This window comes from Thunnus maccoyii, chromosome 22 (assembly GCF_910596095.1).
Source record: "Thunnus maccoyii chromosome 22, fThuMac1.1, whole genome shotgun sequence".
NCBI lineage: Eukaryota > Metazoa > Chordata > Actinopteri > Scombriformes > Scombridae > Thunnus > Thunnus maccoyii.
In genome coordinates, this window is record NC_056554.1 from 13,524,862 (window position 1) to 13,540,685 (window position 15,824).

At 41.8% G+C, this 15,824-nt stretch overlaps 2 protein-coding genes across 7 annotated transcripts in view; one reads left to right on the forward strand and one right to left on the reverse strand.

Moving 5' to 3' along the window:
- LOC121889107 (NACHT and WD repeat domain-containing protein 2) overlaps positions 1–15,824 on the reverse strand; it is a 53,045-nt gene that overhangs the window by 33,454 nt on the left and 3,767 nt on the right. Inside the window, exons 1-3 of one of the 6 annotated variants that reach the window (XM_042400802.1) lie at positions 13,236–13,611; positions 10,332–10,503; positions 286–374 (exon numbers count right to left, since the gene is read on the reverse strand). In XM_042400802.1, coding sequence (XP_042256736.1) covers positions 286–374; positions 10,332–10,482 — 240 coding nt within the window. In that variant the 5' untranslated portion in view covers positions 10,483–10,503; positions 13,236–13,611. Of the gene's footprint in view, positions 1–285; positions 375–10,331; positions 10,504–11,157; positions 11,440–11,470; positions 11,654–11,869; positions 12,047–12,396; positions 12,436–13,235; positions 13,612–15,824 lie in introns of those variants that run through there. The other 5 variants (XM_042400806.1, XM_042400805.1, XM_042400801.1 and 2 more) reach the window with 5 other exon arrangements.
- LOC121889112 overlaps positions 1–15,824 on the forward strand; it is a 122,355-nt gene that overhangs the window by 11,261 nt on the left and 95,270 nt on the right. The window lies entirely within an intron of this gene.

Consider the following 15,824-nt stretch of genomic DNA (forward strand, 5'->3'; position numbering starts at 1 on the left):
TCATGCTGTCTTATCCACAGCTAGATTTGTTTCAGCCTTCACCGATGGAAGCCTTATCTCTGCTGGCCTTCTGTCCGCTTAAGGGATAGGGACCTCGGCATGCGACTCTGGGGGGCCCCTCGAGGCTCTGTAAGCCATGATGTAGGTTTGGAGGCACTTAACAGTCAGTACTGGCAAACTACTGCTCTGAAAGTTACAGGTCTCTGGAGCAGGAGGAAGGTAAGACAGGAAGGAAAATCAAAGGAAACATGAAGGCAGAGAAAAACAAGGAAGTGAGCCAGTTACCTGGAATTCAATCCCATAGTTCTCCCTGCAGAAGTCTCGTAGTTTGGGGTAGACGTGCTCTTTCAGTGCGTTCCTCTCCGCCTCCGTGTCTGGAAACAAAAGAAAGAGTGCGTATTAAAGTATTCTATTCTAAAAAGAAAAGCTTCTAATCCTCATGTGAATAAGAGCAAAGTGGAAATTCTGGTATGAGCCTTGTTAGTTACATGGCTTGTTCAATAAAGGGGAGAGATTAAAAAAAAAAAAAAAAATAGCTCAACTTCTTGGGAAATATTCCTATTTAACTGTTTTCCAAGGGTTGGATGAGAAGATTGATACCACTCTCATGTGTGAGTATGGAGCTAGAGTCTGGGGGTGATTAGCCTAGCTTAGCATAAAGATGAAGCAGGGGGAAACAGATAGTCTTGCTCTCTCCAAAATTCAAAAATACTCCTACTGACACCTCTGAAGCCCTTTATACCAGCAAACAACAACTTGTGGATTTGTGAGGAGTTATGTGCTGTAGGTATTTATTAAGGCTAGGCTAGCAGACATGAGAGTGGCCTCTATCTTCCTCATGACTGTAAATCCTAGAAAGAAAGCCATGTGACAGCCATGTATTTCTGAAAATATTGAACCACTTCTTTAGAAAAACACCATGTTTTGACCTTTGTACATCTTCAGCAGAGATCAAGGTAGGAAAAACATACCTCAGTTTGACTTTTTTTGTACATTGATTCAACAGAGGAGAAAACTGATAACTGGGACAGCAGGTGAATGATGAGTTATTCAAAAATAACTTCCCCTAAGCTAACAAACCAAAAGACTGACAAAGTAAACAAAAGTCATGAGACCAAATGTCACCAAATAAGAATGACGCAAGAAAAACAATGCACATGAGTTGCACATATAAGGGTCTGAAACAAGCGTCAGCCATCTCGGCTTGAGGCTGAAGCTAATGCAGAGGCACCTCTAATAAGTTCACTGGTGATCACTTTGGAAATTATTGCTCTGCTAATAAAATTTGAAGACTTATAGTAGCTTTCAGTGTCTGCTGTGTGGGTGTTGATTGACAGCTGTGATTTACTCCCACCTGCTGCTCTTCCCAGCTTCTGGACTCGCAACGAGGCGGACTATTGTCACAATACTTCAGCAAGTTTAATGTTACTTGATTACGCCTTATACCTGCCTTGTTTGCACAATTTAGCTAAAGTAGCTAGCATTAGCCCAAGTGTTCCTGGTGAGCTAGCATTAGCTTCAGTCCGAGGTAGCGTGGTGGTGAACTTAAGGAGCAACTCTGGGCTTCAAACTGGCTCCAATGCCAACTAGTGGGTGACATCACACCTCACTACATCCATGTTTATGTACTGTCTATGGTCTGAAATCAATTTTCTGTTGATCGACTAATCATTTCACCTCTAATATTATTCATGCCAGTAATAATGTCAGCACCAGATCAATGTACAGTACCAGTCAAGAGTTTAGACACATTTTCTCATTCAAGGGAATGTGAAGGTGTGTACAAACTTTTGACTGGTACTGTACATGTGTCTAATTTTTAAATAAGCCCCCCCTTTTCACACTCATTTATCTAGAAGAGCCAGTACTGACACATACTGTTGAAGAATGTGGGATTATGCAGCATTACAAAGGCAGTGATCATATTGGACAGTCGGAGTGTCAGAGAGTGAATGCCCATGGCTTGTTGTTGTGTCCCACTTTCTTTCTTCCTCTCCTCTCTTTTTCACTGTCTTCCAAATGGTTACTGTAATTTATTTGGACAGACCCAGTCTCTTTCTCCCCTCGCTTTCTCTGAAGGGTGTGGATGGATTGTTAAAAACAGAACATGCCCAACAGAGAGGACCGTGTGACCAAAGTAGCTGGGTTGCACATGCACACATATGCGCGCACAAAGCACACACACGGTGGACGGACGGCGCGTGAACAGCCCCTCAGCCGCTAACCGTGTCATACGCGGCGTGAGTAGAGGAGCCCGCAAATTTAGTCTGACGTATCTTTCCCTCATCTATATTTAGTAAGGCTTTGGGCCGTGACCGTACATGTATCCGCCCACAGCTACCGGAGCAAAATGTCATATCAAAACCGAACGGCTATAATAGTATGCAAATGAAATAAATGGCAGTTGCTGCATCAGTGGAGCTCTCATCTCGTTCCATCAGTGATATATTACAGTACAATAAATGTAGGATATCTTCCAGTGACACAGGTGGCATATTATCTGCAAAAATAGCAGCTTTTATGGAATTTAGATTAAACTTGTTTTGGGAAGTGTTGCAAGGTAGAAAGGAATCCAAATATGCATCATGCTGTACTGTGTCTCGATGTGACCTGACAGACTAAACTGTGTTGTTGTTTGTATTGTGCTGATAACGGCAAGACGCCTCTCTCTCTCTCTCTCTCTCTCTCTCTCTCTCTCTCTTTATTTTTTCCTTCTCTCTCTTTTTTTGTGGGATGATGATGAGTTATGGCAGCCTGACGTATGTGTTTCTGTTGTGTACACACCCACATGCAAAGGAACAAAGACTGGATGTTACATTCGCCCTGTTTCTCTGTGTGTGTGTCCCTCCTTCCAATTTTCTAATCTGTTTATTTCAATAGTGCCGACCAATCTATCTTTCCTTTTGAGATATGTCCTGTCAGCTCTCTATTTTTTCCTTCTCCCCTTACTTCCTTTTCTTTTCTCTGTTCCTCTCCTTGACCTTTAGGGAACTTATGGGCAGACAATTGAACAGAGAAATATAGCTAAATGTTCCTGGCTCTTCTTCCCATTAAGTGTTAAGTCTTTAATAGGTGAAAATAGTGAAAAACGCCCATCAGAAGTTGCCAGATTCCAAGATAACGTCTTCATATTGTTTTTTTGTCCAAAATATTCAATTTACCACAATATAAAACACACTAAAGCAGCAAATCCTCACATTTGAAAAGCTGCAACTAGGGATTGTTTGGTATTTTTGCTTGATAAATGACTCAGATATCGACTAGTTGTCTCAGCTCTACTGCAGTATCAATGGCTAACAAGCCAAAAAGCTAAACCATTACTGCACTATTAAGTTAGTTATACTGACATTGCTTCAGCTGGTCCTTCATTCCTCTAGACAGCGGTCATTCTGCAGCTGCCCTCTCAGAGTCTCATCAACAAGGCTCTGACAAAGCAATCACTCTGCTCTCATCAAGCTACACCAACTGACACTCCAGAGCCACTTGGTATGCACAACTACTTAGAGATCTCTGATTAAAACAGAGAGAGAGAGTCCACAAGACAAGTGTCTTAGCAAATAGAACAACACTGTGACACAGTGGTCATCCATATTGAAATGGATGCTATGGTGTGTATGTGTGAGGTATCTGAGGTGCTAAAAGGGTTGGTTCATCATGTTTTGAGATATCCACCTTGGAGATCCAACCAATACAATGGAGGTGAATGGAATTTGTTTTGTGGTGCTGACAGTATTTTTAAAAATTTAGCAGCAATTTTAGAAACAGTGTCTCTGTTACGCTAATCTCTATAGACAGATATCTGCACATGAATGCAGGATATGTAGGCAACAGGATTTTGGTACCAGAAACGCTCTGGTTTCTGTTTGTAGTCCAAATAGTATTGACCAACCATGTTTGTGCAGGCTTTGGTCGCATGCAGGTAAACAGTCCGTATGGAAAGCAAAAATAGACGGAACGCATTGGCTGAAATGCAATCTCAGAACCCATCAGCTATCATCTGATGATGATTTGGCTTTTTATTAGCTTTTACATATATATGTTTATAGAGATTAGCTGATATTTCAAACAATGACTGGTGCACATGAGAGGAAGTCTTGGCCCAGATATCCGTTATCCACATATCCGCTGGCTACACCAGAACCCCTGAAATATTGGCCGTTGCCCCCAGAGGCTAAATTGTCGTCAGACAGATAGTCCTATGGGCTCCGATATTGCTGTTACACTGGATAACGCACACTACACAATAAGAATGTGTCAATGTTTTGAGCAGCACAAATAGAATTCTAGTCACCACTGATTTTGTGTGGAAGCAGATATTTTTGAGTCCTATATCTCAAAACCTGTGCAGCTTTCTCCTTGCAGGTGAGACAGGAAGCAGTCGCATTAAACTCCACCAAATAAAAATAATTTGTCCACTTCTTTAGAAATTGTTTGTCATTCAAATCAAGTTTCTTTCAGGTTTGGGGGGGCTTGTGACCCCTGCAATTTGGGTGAACTGACTTTTAAAGGAAGGGACATGCATCACGTAGCTCTTATCATTTTAAATCTAAAACAATGATACAAAAGAATATCATGTATAGATGCCACTTGTAACTACAATCCATAAAGACAGACATATTTTATAAGTCAGGATGTTATTAGTTAAAATAAGTGATTAAATGATTTGTAGATTAATTGATTGGTTGGTTGGTTTATCGCCAGTGAATTCATCATTTCAGTCATTTATCAAGTAAAAAGAGATCTATAGTTCTTCTCAAATATAAAGATCTGTCGTTTTTCTCAGTTTTATATATTGTAAATTGAATATCTTTGGGTTACAGACTGCCGACATCATCTTGGATTTTCCAGCATTTTACAATCTAAAAGATTAACTGATTATTTGCAAAAATAATCAACAGATCAATTGAAATGCACCCCTAGTTCAAATGTAGCTCCTCAGCTTCAGAGTTACCCCCTCTGTCACTTCTCTTGTCATGTATCGCCGCATTGCATCAGAACAGACCACACAAGACCAAAATCGAACCTAAACGTTTCTCACTGAGGATACACAGGGCTTGTACTCAAAACCTAAGTTCATGTAATTCAGTGTCCTTCACAAACCCTCTAATGTGCAGATCTGGACCTGCGATGATGCAAACGCGCAGTCAGTGAGCAAATCAATATTGAATGACCTGGAAGATGCTGAAGGCAAATTGCGGCTGTGTAAATCAGCCATCCATAAAGGCCAGATGTTCCTACATTTCCTGAGCACATGGAGACCTACAGGTTATTTGAATACCACTGAATCTGAGAGAAAGAAATCCACGTCAGACGCCTCTGGAGGTTATTGTGCCACCACCCATACTGGAAGTTAAGCACTGCAGGAAAACTGCAACGTACCGTAAAAGATGTTCATATGGGACTGGATGGAAGTAATAGGGGAATTCCCTGTCTCGCTACCTAATTTGCGTTTGATTGAATAACCATAACGGCGGGTGCACACACAACCGGTGTTAGTGTACACAACGTAAAAATGTACTGTAAGTTCATTGTGTAACATCTGTGCTGGCAGCTGTTGCCTCAAAAGCCACTAGTGGCATATTTACATTTACAAACTCGCTGTGCATTTGAAATCTCAATTACCATAAGCCATGATGACTTATTTTCAAGAACAAGGAAGCTGCTCTGCTCTATATAATAGGTAACCAATTGACGCTGTGTGCTTGTTATCTTGTACTTTACAAGGGTTTATATTCAACTCTCTAACCACGGTCAGACCAGTTTCATCATTAGTTTGGTCAGGCAGTTACATGAGTTATTATAAGGCTTCTTGTTCATGGATGAGGAGGTAAGGTGTTTTTGCTTATTTTCATAACATAAGCAGGTTTGGAAGGTGTTGAGGCTCCTTTTTATATGTAATCATATGCAGTTTTAGGAGAGATATTTAGACCATCAATCTCATTTACTTTCTCAGTTACACTGTTTATAGCATCTATTTCATAAAGCCCCACTAGGAACCTCATAGCCATATCATTTCATTTTATTTAGTCACTCTAGTTTTTAATCATGGAGACTGTCACTTTTAAGATGATACATCTCCGTACGCAATATTTCATTTCTGTCAGTGTCCATGACATAGAAGATCTAGAAAATGAAGAGAATTAGTGTTAAATTTCAAGAAGAATTTAAGTGTGAGAGACGTGTTAAATATTAATATAATTGTTGAAGTCAAATAGCTACTTAGTTTTGGAAAATTTATTTGAATGTCTTCAGTGGAGTTACTCAAGTTTTTACAATTAAGTGTGATCTGAAAATGGATTACAGTTTGGAAAAAAACTTCTCCCAGTAAGTCCTTAAATCCCTGCATAACTGGAAGCAAAATGGATACACAGATGTACAAATATAACACAAGTGATGGAGTGACAACTTAACACCCAAAACTAAAGAGAAATCTGGTGGAAAGATTTGAATCTTTACATCACATTATATCGACATTGAGAAGCTCCTGAAATTAATACATCTTTGAAGAATAAATTGAATGAAACATTACTGGTGTTTAAGTGTTCATTCTCAATCTCAATTATCAGTATTAAGCACCCGAACTCTGTCTCAGCAGGGCTCATGATGTGCTAATAAAATAAAATTCCCATTAGTTAATCCATTTGCAAACCACACTTGTTTTCTAGAGGTTAATTACTGTATGTTGGTCACAAGTGGCTAATCAGTATGTGTATTCACTCAGGTGTATCTAGCAGGCTGCTTGCTATCATCGCCATCGTTCCCTGGTGAAATAGTTTTGCATTTTTGTTCCATCAAACGGTTTGAACACCCAGGGAGTTGGACGAGCGTGCAAGGGCAACTGCTGAATTTGTCAGAACGACGTCCTGCGGGTGCGGAATTGCTCCACAGCACTCTGGAAAACTCGGAGAGAGAGAGACAGAGAGAGAGAACGAGAGGTCACTAAAAGCTGCTGTCAAACTAGTCAGAGAAGGCTTCCTCGTTCCCTCCAGGAGAAGAGCGGAGACAAGGAGGAAGAGGACAACACAAGAGGGGAGAAATAAGCTCACTAGCACGCGTCATAAACTTCACATACCGCAGAATGAGGACGGGCTCGTCCAAAAATCTGGCACTCCCCGGCCCCCGAGAGCCAATTCATTAAACAAAAACCACCCTTCAGTCTCTCCACCTGTCATCTCTCCCTCTGTCCTCCCACTCTCTCCTTTGTTCTCTTTCACCAGACTCAAAAAAGTGGATGACAAAAGAGAGATTTTTGAGGAAAGAGTCCATCGAAACAATGGAAATCTGAGCTGAAAACCTACAACACAAACTGGGAAAAAACATCAACAGAATAAATAAGAACAATGGGAATAAGTGTGTGGTGAAGTGTGATGTGATTAGTGGTCTCTTGTGGTCACATGCTATAGCTTTGACGGTGGTGCGTTGGAAGGGTAGATGATTTTATGCATCACATCCCTAAGGCTTCGCGCCTTTATCAACTTTAAACAGCTTAAGCGATAGCTTGCATACAAATAGCTGCCTGTAACACACAACCGACGCCAGAGCCCCCGAGGTGACTAAAACAAGGTAATGGAGTTGTCTTGATATGCTTATACGGATCTCCATGAACTCACACGTACACACGCGCACTCCCATATTGACAGATGAGACAGGCTGCATAATGCGCACAAATACACAAAAATAAATCATGTTAGGCTTTTCTCTGGTTTGTTGCCGCCGTCAGGCTACTGGCAAGAACAGATAGCTGGGTTTTTAATTGATCAGCTGCGGCCACACACACACACACACACACACACACACACACACACACACACACACACACAGATTCATCCACCTAAGCCAAGAACTTGAGTGATTCATTAACATCATGGAAGGAGGATGTAAATCCACTCAAATTAGTTGTTTGGCTTACATTTTGGCAAACACTTTAGAATACCTTAATACACTCTATATCACTGAATTGTGGAGTGAGTCCTCTATTGCAGTATCCGCATGCCGAGCTGACATCTCAATCCACTCTCTTCTATCAAACCCATCTCAGAGAAGAAATGCACTTTTGAATTATTGTTGAAATTGTGTGTCATGCCCCTTATATTGACGACACAAACAAACACGGCGGCGCAGCGGGGACTGTGGCGCAGTTGTCTGTGGCTTTTGATTAAGGGCATTAGGGTCAGTATATTCAGCAGAGCTAGCACTATAACCAGAGAGCATATAAAACTCTACTTTGCTGTAGATCAAAGCAGAGAGTTCCTCCAGTCGCACAGACACAATAAAAAAAAAAAAGTGCAGTTATACTGTTATGGTGGTGTGATTATCACTAGAGATAGCATTATTCACCCTTGAAGTGCGCAGTGTCACAAATGGTGACATTACACTGTTATTCGCAACATGTATTTATTGAATTGTTATCCGGGTAGGGGAGTTTGTCAAAGCATTGGTGATCTTGTGTGGCCTGCAGCAACTCATTCTGCTTCATTCATTGCTTCCACTTTTTTAGATTTGACAGAAATTGGTGAATATGTGCTCAGTGGAACCTGAACAGTGAATGTTGGGAAAGAGTTTGAGAGTTATTCATTCAATTTCCAAGCACTGAGTTGCAGATACAAGCCAGCTTTTTGGATCACAAGCAACACTAGTATACAGTGTAATGATGCTTATGGTGTCCTATAACCACAAATATATATAAGGGAAAATTGCAGTATGGTGCTGCTGAAGCCAAGAGAAGTTATCTTAGTGAGACACTGTCCACATGTGATTTAATGAATTTGACTGTTATTGATTGCCTGTCTGATCTGACCATGTTATACAGTAAGGCGAATGCCGTTTAAAAAAGTGCATGGATAGCTCCCTCTGGTGAACGTGGAGAAACAGGTGCTGCAGCACGACTGAGGGCAGACCTGGGTCACATTTATAAATAACTGTTTTGTTTTGTTTTATATGCATATGCTGTAGTACCAGCAGGGTGGATTTGTCACATAGGCAAGAAAAGATATGAAAATATATGAGAACAATCTGAATTTGTTTGAAAGCTATACAAATGCAACTGGAGTGAAAGAGAGAAAACTCCAAAACTCAGATCAAAACAAATGCCAAAAACGAAAGTGAACTTGTGGGGTGATTTAGCTGTGCGCCGTTTGAAGTGCGACAGAGTGCACCTGTATGGCTTCATTATTCAGATGTGACGCTGGATACCAGCATCTCGCTTCACTGGAAACAGCAGTTCATAATAAGCTCTTTTCACAGCTCAGGCTGAGATGCGTGTCTGTCTTTCCGTTTGTGCCGACGGTGTGAAAAGAACTACTTGGAATAACCCCCCCCCCCCTCCACCCTCGTCGTTTTTCCATCCACGTGTAGATTGGAGCGTTAAATTCGTGCTGTGACGGGATGGTTTGAATGACTGAGGCAGCCACAGGTGGCTAAACAATGCCAGACTTTTTGTCTTTTTCACCGTCTGGTGCGGGCCATAACAGTGCAATAATCTTAGGTCGGTTCATTTTTTTTTTTTTCTTTTTTCTTTTTATTTGATCCATAGCAATTTGCTCAGTGAGGGCAAAGAAATGACAGTGATGTATCGACAAAAGCAACCTCCCTTTTTTTAATCCTGGCATGCCCTCCGTCTCTGTCTCCCTCTCTCTCTCTCTCTCTCTATCTCATAGCCTACTCTACTTCCCTTGCCTTGTTTACTCCAGTTTTACCATGCCTATTTTTACCCCCTTGCCCAGAGGGCATATTCAAATACAGAGCTGCAACTGGGTGTCTCCCTCACGACCCAACTGTCTTGCACTCTGCTCACACCATGCACTCTGTGTCGAAAGCAATCTGTTGTTTTGTTGTGTTATCGGGATAGATCTTGCACCGATTTGTTTTTTGTCAAGTTGTCATGTGGCCTGATGTAACCTAATTTAAGGTCCACCAGGTTAAAGGGATCCTTAACAGCTTAATGCCTTGAGAACAGACTACACCTTAATCTGAGAGTCCTGCTATCTTCCAAAATAGACTTGACACTCAGTCTACACTGCAAAAGATCACAAGCTTAGAAAGAATTAAAAATAAAATATCACATCCAGATGCATTAACCTTGTACTTCAATATGCTTGAAATGATTTTACAGAACTTGTAGGTGAATTTCACTTAACACCATTTTTTTTAAGAATTCAATTAGATTCTTATATGCACCATTAGACATTCATTTTCACTGCAAATCTAACACAAACCTCCTGAAAGTCTGTAATGAGTCACAGCAATAAAGCCATGTCTTGTGTCATTTGAGAGGGTGCAGGCTTGATGTGTGTGTGTGTGCTTGGGAAGGGGGATGGGGGGGTCACGCTTACCGTCTGGGTTGGCACAGATGTAGACCCGGACGCTGCGGCCGGTGGGGACATGGTGCGGCGGCAGGGCGAGGATGTTGCCACTGATGGCCGCCCTGCGCAGCGCTGATTCCCGCGGGCAGGGCTGCCTGCTCCCCACTCCCGACGGCCACATGGGGGGCGACTTCCAGCGTGGCTGTACACACACATAAACACACACACACCACACACAGAGAGAGAGAGAGAGAGAGAAGGGGCATGTATGTTAGCGCGGCCAGGGGCTCACACGCAGGCACATGGACAGACGTGCATGTTTGCGCGCAGATTGCCCTGATCCATCCACACACATGGGGCGTTAATTGTGGCAAAGGCATCTAAATAGCTTTTTCATTTGCTAATAACAATGCTCCTCTGGTTATTTTTCTTAAGATATCACTTTGAAATTAGCTTTGAAATAAAATGATATAAAATAGATGTAGTTTTGTATTTTATTCCTGGTTTAAGCGTGACAATAGGCAACCTTGCCATACTCATAACGCCCAATGCTACATACACACACACGCGCACACACACACATACACATCAGTCAAGTTAGGATGAATCTGCCAAACCTTGTCCAAACACAGGAATGAGATTGAAGGTGTTATTGTTATTGCATTCATGTAGTGGGGATGTAATAATAGGAGATTACGCACAGCCTACTACCGTCATGGTGCATGCGTAATTTGTATACATGTCCTTGGACGCATTCATGAATTTTCATGCCACTGTGGGGACAAACAAGACAAACAGAACGAGACGATACAAAACTGGAATAGACGAGCAAGGCAAGCATCAGTCGTATTCCCACCCCAGAGAAGATGCTTGTAAAGGCGAATAACCGCTAAGAATGGTTATTCCGCCGGGAGCAGATGGTCAAGTCGCTGGTTTTCCGGAGTTGGTCTATCCTGAAATCTTTGTTTCAAAGACGGAAAACCTCGAAAAAGACAACAAAAACAGCGGGGGGGAAAAGTTGGGTAGTCCACTACTGAACTCTACACAAAATCCTCTGAAAACAGACAACTACAATCACCGAGGCACCGCATCCACACCAGAGAGGACTTGGACTACTAGTGATGCTGGAGACAGGCACAACAACAAGGACACTTTTTCTTGTTGCTCACATTCATTCGCTTCATTTCGTGGCTTCCGAAAATATCCAAGCGTCGTGGACGGTAAAGGGAAAGTAAAAACGCCCATCAGAGTCGCTGCTGTGGCCGAGAGACGACGCCGGGAGACGGTAAGACGGACGCCGCTTGTCGGAGTGCTCCCCTTGGCATCCTGTTGTCTCTGCGAGCTGACCGAGCTCTGAGAGATGGAGAGTGGAGTGTGAAGCCAACTACAATAAAAGCGAGACTACCGGAAATCCTTTTCAAAATAAGTTAAAATAAAGGAGCGTTTTTACGCATGCGAAAAGCTTGGACGTAAAAGTAAAGTATCATCAGCAAAAATATTCCCCGTCATAAACGTACAAAAACATTCACCTCTGTATCATTAAACGCATCTTTTTACCGGTTACTCACCTTGCTATATGCTCCAGAAGTTACGCTTTTACGTTGAAGGTGAAATTAAGTTCCGGCTTTGCTCTGACTGTGACTGTCTGATTTGACGGAGGAGACAGTGGAGCTGTGGATGCTCTTTCTCTCTCTCTCTCTCTCTCTCTCCTCTTCAGTAGACAAGACTGGTGCTCACCCAGTCCCCTATTAAAATCGCGCTGGACCGCGAAGTCAGCAGCAGCGGTGTGGTGTCATCAGACCAACGAAGTAACGAGTCTTTCACCTTTCACCCAGTAAAACGTAGTCAAGTTGAATTATCCACTTAAAAGTTATTCCTATTCTGTTTCTTCATTTCCACTTGCCTATGCGATTATTCAACTTTAATGATAAAATAAGCATCCTTCTGCTCCCAAAGTAGAGAAACTGTCCTTTTTAATGTATAAGTAACGTGTAACGCGTTACCTGTAAGGATGGGGGGGATCAGCAGCAGCAGGAGGAGGAGGAGGAGGAAGAGGAGGAGGGGTTTGAATGAATTGCTTTATCGATAAATGTACCTCTGCTCTGCAGCCTCTGGTTATTCGCGCTGGAAGTTTAAGTGCATTGGATTTGTACTAAACGGAATTGATTACTGTGCTGTTCTTGTGAGGGGGGGAAACGCTGAACCATATATCCCCCCCCCCCACTCTCCCACCACACACACACACACACACACACACACACACACACACACACACACACCACCACCACCTCTCACTCTCAGTGTTTCGCGGACAGCAGCAAGAGCATTTCTCTGAATCTGATGAAGAGTGTCTGTCGGCTGAACCTTAAGTTCAGCCTCTCGCACTAATGCTTTTTAAGTTATGATGGTATAAAAGAAGAATATCAGGCCTGCAGATGCATAAGGTCTCAGGCTAATATATCAACTGGGATTTTTAGAGACTTACAGATGAAAATAAGCATCTCTCTCAGATGCTTACATACATTTTTTACAGCCCCACTCATCTCTCCGTCTTCTCACATACTCAAGAGCTTTAATACAAAGCAAAGAAGAAAACTTGTTTTGAATACATCAAAAGCATTTTAAAGTAATGGAATGAAGCATGATAGAGAACAGCGGAGAGACACTGACCCTGTTGGCAAATAGTTCTCCTTGTTGCAAATCAATAAATACCATCATGGGCGAAATGTGCACTGCCAATAGCAAGAAGCTACAAATCTTGCAGAGTACTTTCCATTTCATGCACTACATTAAATACAGAATATCCACATCTTACCCCATCATACGGACAAAGGATGTAACTAAAGTCAAGAGAGGACACATTAACATGACTACAAATGCCAAATTTAACACATTATTTACGTAAGATAAATAATTAGGCACCGGGTGACTTACTGTTCTGCTGCAGGTCTTGACGATGATTTCTAGGGCTCTGCAGGCTCACACCGACCCATTTAAGGCAGCCTGCAGGGCCACCAGCTCACACCAGAAACAAAATTCAAACTCCGGAAAAGCTCAAGTGGAGCGCTGTGGACCGGAGCCCTTGTTCCCAACAGTGTTATGACCTTTCTTTACTTGATTGTTCCGCTCCCTCTCATAATCCCCAGTCAGTTAATCATGAGTGCACCTGCACTGGATTAATGCACCACAGTCTTACGGAAGGATGCACTTTACACAGCTTGTTGGCATGATGATGTGGTGTGGCGGACAAGCAATGTGTTTTTGCATGAGCAAGGGGGTGCTGCTGGAAATTCTGGGCCAGTAAAGATGTATGATCTCTAGCATGTCCCAAGGTCTCCGTCCACTAATTCCCCCTTCTGAATCATTTAGCATCTCTTTCCAACTTGGTGCCCCCTCAAACACCTTTGAGTGAGTGATTGAGCGCGTGTCTGCATTCCAGCATGTTTACAGTAATTGCAAGTAGTTGGGTTTATTGGTATGTGTGTGTGCTGGTGTGTCCCCCCCCCCCCCCCCCCCCCCACCACTCCTCCACCCACCCACCCAAAACCCTGGACCGCTCTAGGCTAGTGTGAGTCACTGTGGTGACAAGATGTGATGTGTCACCTGGCGGACACGCAGACACAAAGGACAGACAATAGCTGTTCACTTGGCACACTTCCACACACACACACCAACTTCACAAATGGCTGGTGATGGATGGTTGTTTCTGCAAAACAGCTGGAGAAGAGTGGAGAGTGGGAGTCAAGGAAGACAGTTGGTGATGTCTATTTCTGCTCGCTACTCATTGGTAACACCACAGTAACTCCTTAATTGAAATGGAAATTTAATTTTGTCTAGTTAGCTGACTAAGAGATCAAGAACATTAAACAACACATGGCCATGTGCTTTCAATTTCATGTACTTTTAAAGGATAAGGCTGCTGATTGTTTATATTTTTCTTATTGTTAACAAATCTCATATGAAGAGCCAAACCATGACCGCCATCTTTGGGGTGAAAGCACATGTCACCCAGTGGAACGGTGTGTCTCACTGATGTGTATTTAATAGTTTTTGGACAACAATGGAGGTCCACGGCTACAGAAGAATAAGATATGTCAGACTTTGGATACACACATAATACTTGTAAGTAGGATCAATTCATTGTTGGTTTGACTCTACTCATGAGGTTTGCTGACAATAAGAACAATAACCCTAACCCTTATGATGATGAAAGCTGTATATTTTAATTACACTGTATATGTAAGGCCCAACTGAGGACAAGAGTTGAAAATTAGCATTAGCTATAAACTGTCTGAACAGCACATCAGTTTCATGCTCTGTATTGAAACTATGTTAAATTGCATTGTTCCTATCAAATAAAATAAAAAGAAAGAACGAACATAGAAAATTGGCAGACATATCCTTTAACTTATCCTTTAAGTTTTATGTCATCAATGGGAAATTTTAACTTGGACAAAGGATATGACCAATCATCCTTTCATTTAGAGTAAGTTGGTGGATTTGTTACAAATGTACATGTTCCCTTTTCCCTAAAAAAACTAAACTTAATCAAAATAAATTTCCATTTTATTACAACATGTTTTAAAAGGTGTTAACAGTAAAAAATAAGGTGATGGTAAAATCATCATCAGTCATTTGCAAAAAAGTGATTTGGGGCTCTTTACATTCAAAATATAATACACAAAGCCTAGTGTGACATATAAATGACTTTATTTGACTAAAAGAAAGAGCTCAATTTTATAATTTCATTGACATGTTCAGGTTTGTCGGTGGTGTCTGAATAATTAGGTAATTTTCTGATTTCCTGACTTCCATTTCAGGCTTGTAGAAGGAACAGATGCTGCTTACCAATTTCTTTATGCAAAGTAGATTAACTTTGGCACCTTGCAAATCACTGGGTTTATTCATGAGTGAAAAATCTGCACAACTGATAAACCGGAGCAGCTCTTACTGCTTTGATCATGTAAAAAAAAAAACCCCAAAAAATATATATACATATGATTCGGCCACTTTGTGCATTATGTATTTTTCTGTGAATGCATCTGTCCTCCTCCACATTTCCTCCAGACAATGTTTACGTTCACACATCCGATAACACTACTCTCATGACAAAACCCAGGAGATACCCAGGCTATAACGGAATAAAAACCCGGCAGTGCTGGCTTAGGGGGGACTCAGACATAATCCTACTATTAGCCAAGACAGGATTCCAATCAGAGCTCTACAACAACAGTTTTCCCCGCTCTTCCACTCTTTCACCAGCAAAACACAGGATTAAGAGGTGACAAGTAACCTCCTACCCCCCCAATATGGGATCAGTGAAAATACAAAAGTGGTTTCAAAACAGGTGTCAGTGACATCATCAAGTCACAAGCACATAAAAAGCCAAATAAATCTCTTGTCTTTATATTCTTGGAAAAAATATTGACAACATAGTGTCATAACAGGATCTCACAGTGCGAGAGTACAATACATAAAACTGGCTCAATGGTCAGCTGACAATATGGACAGTATAACTTTGAG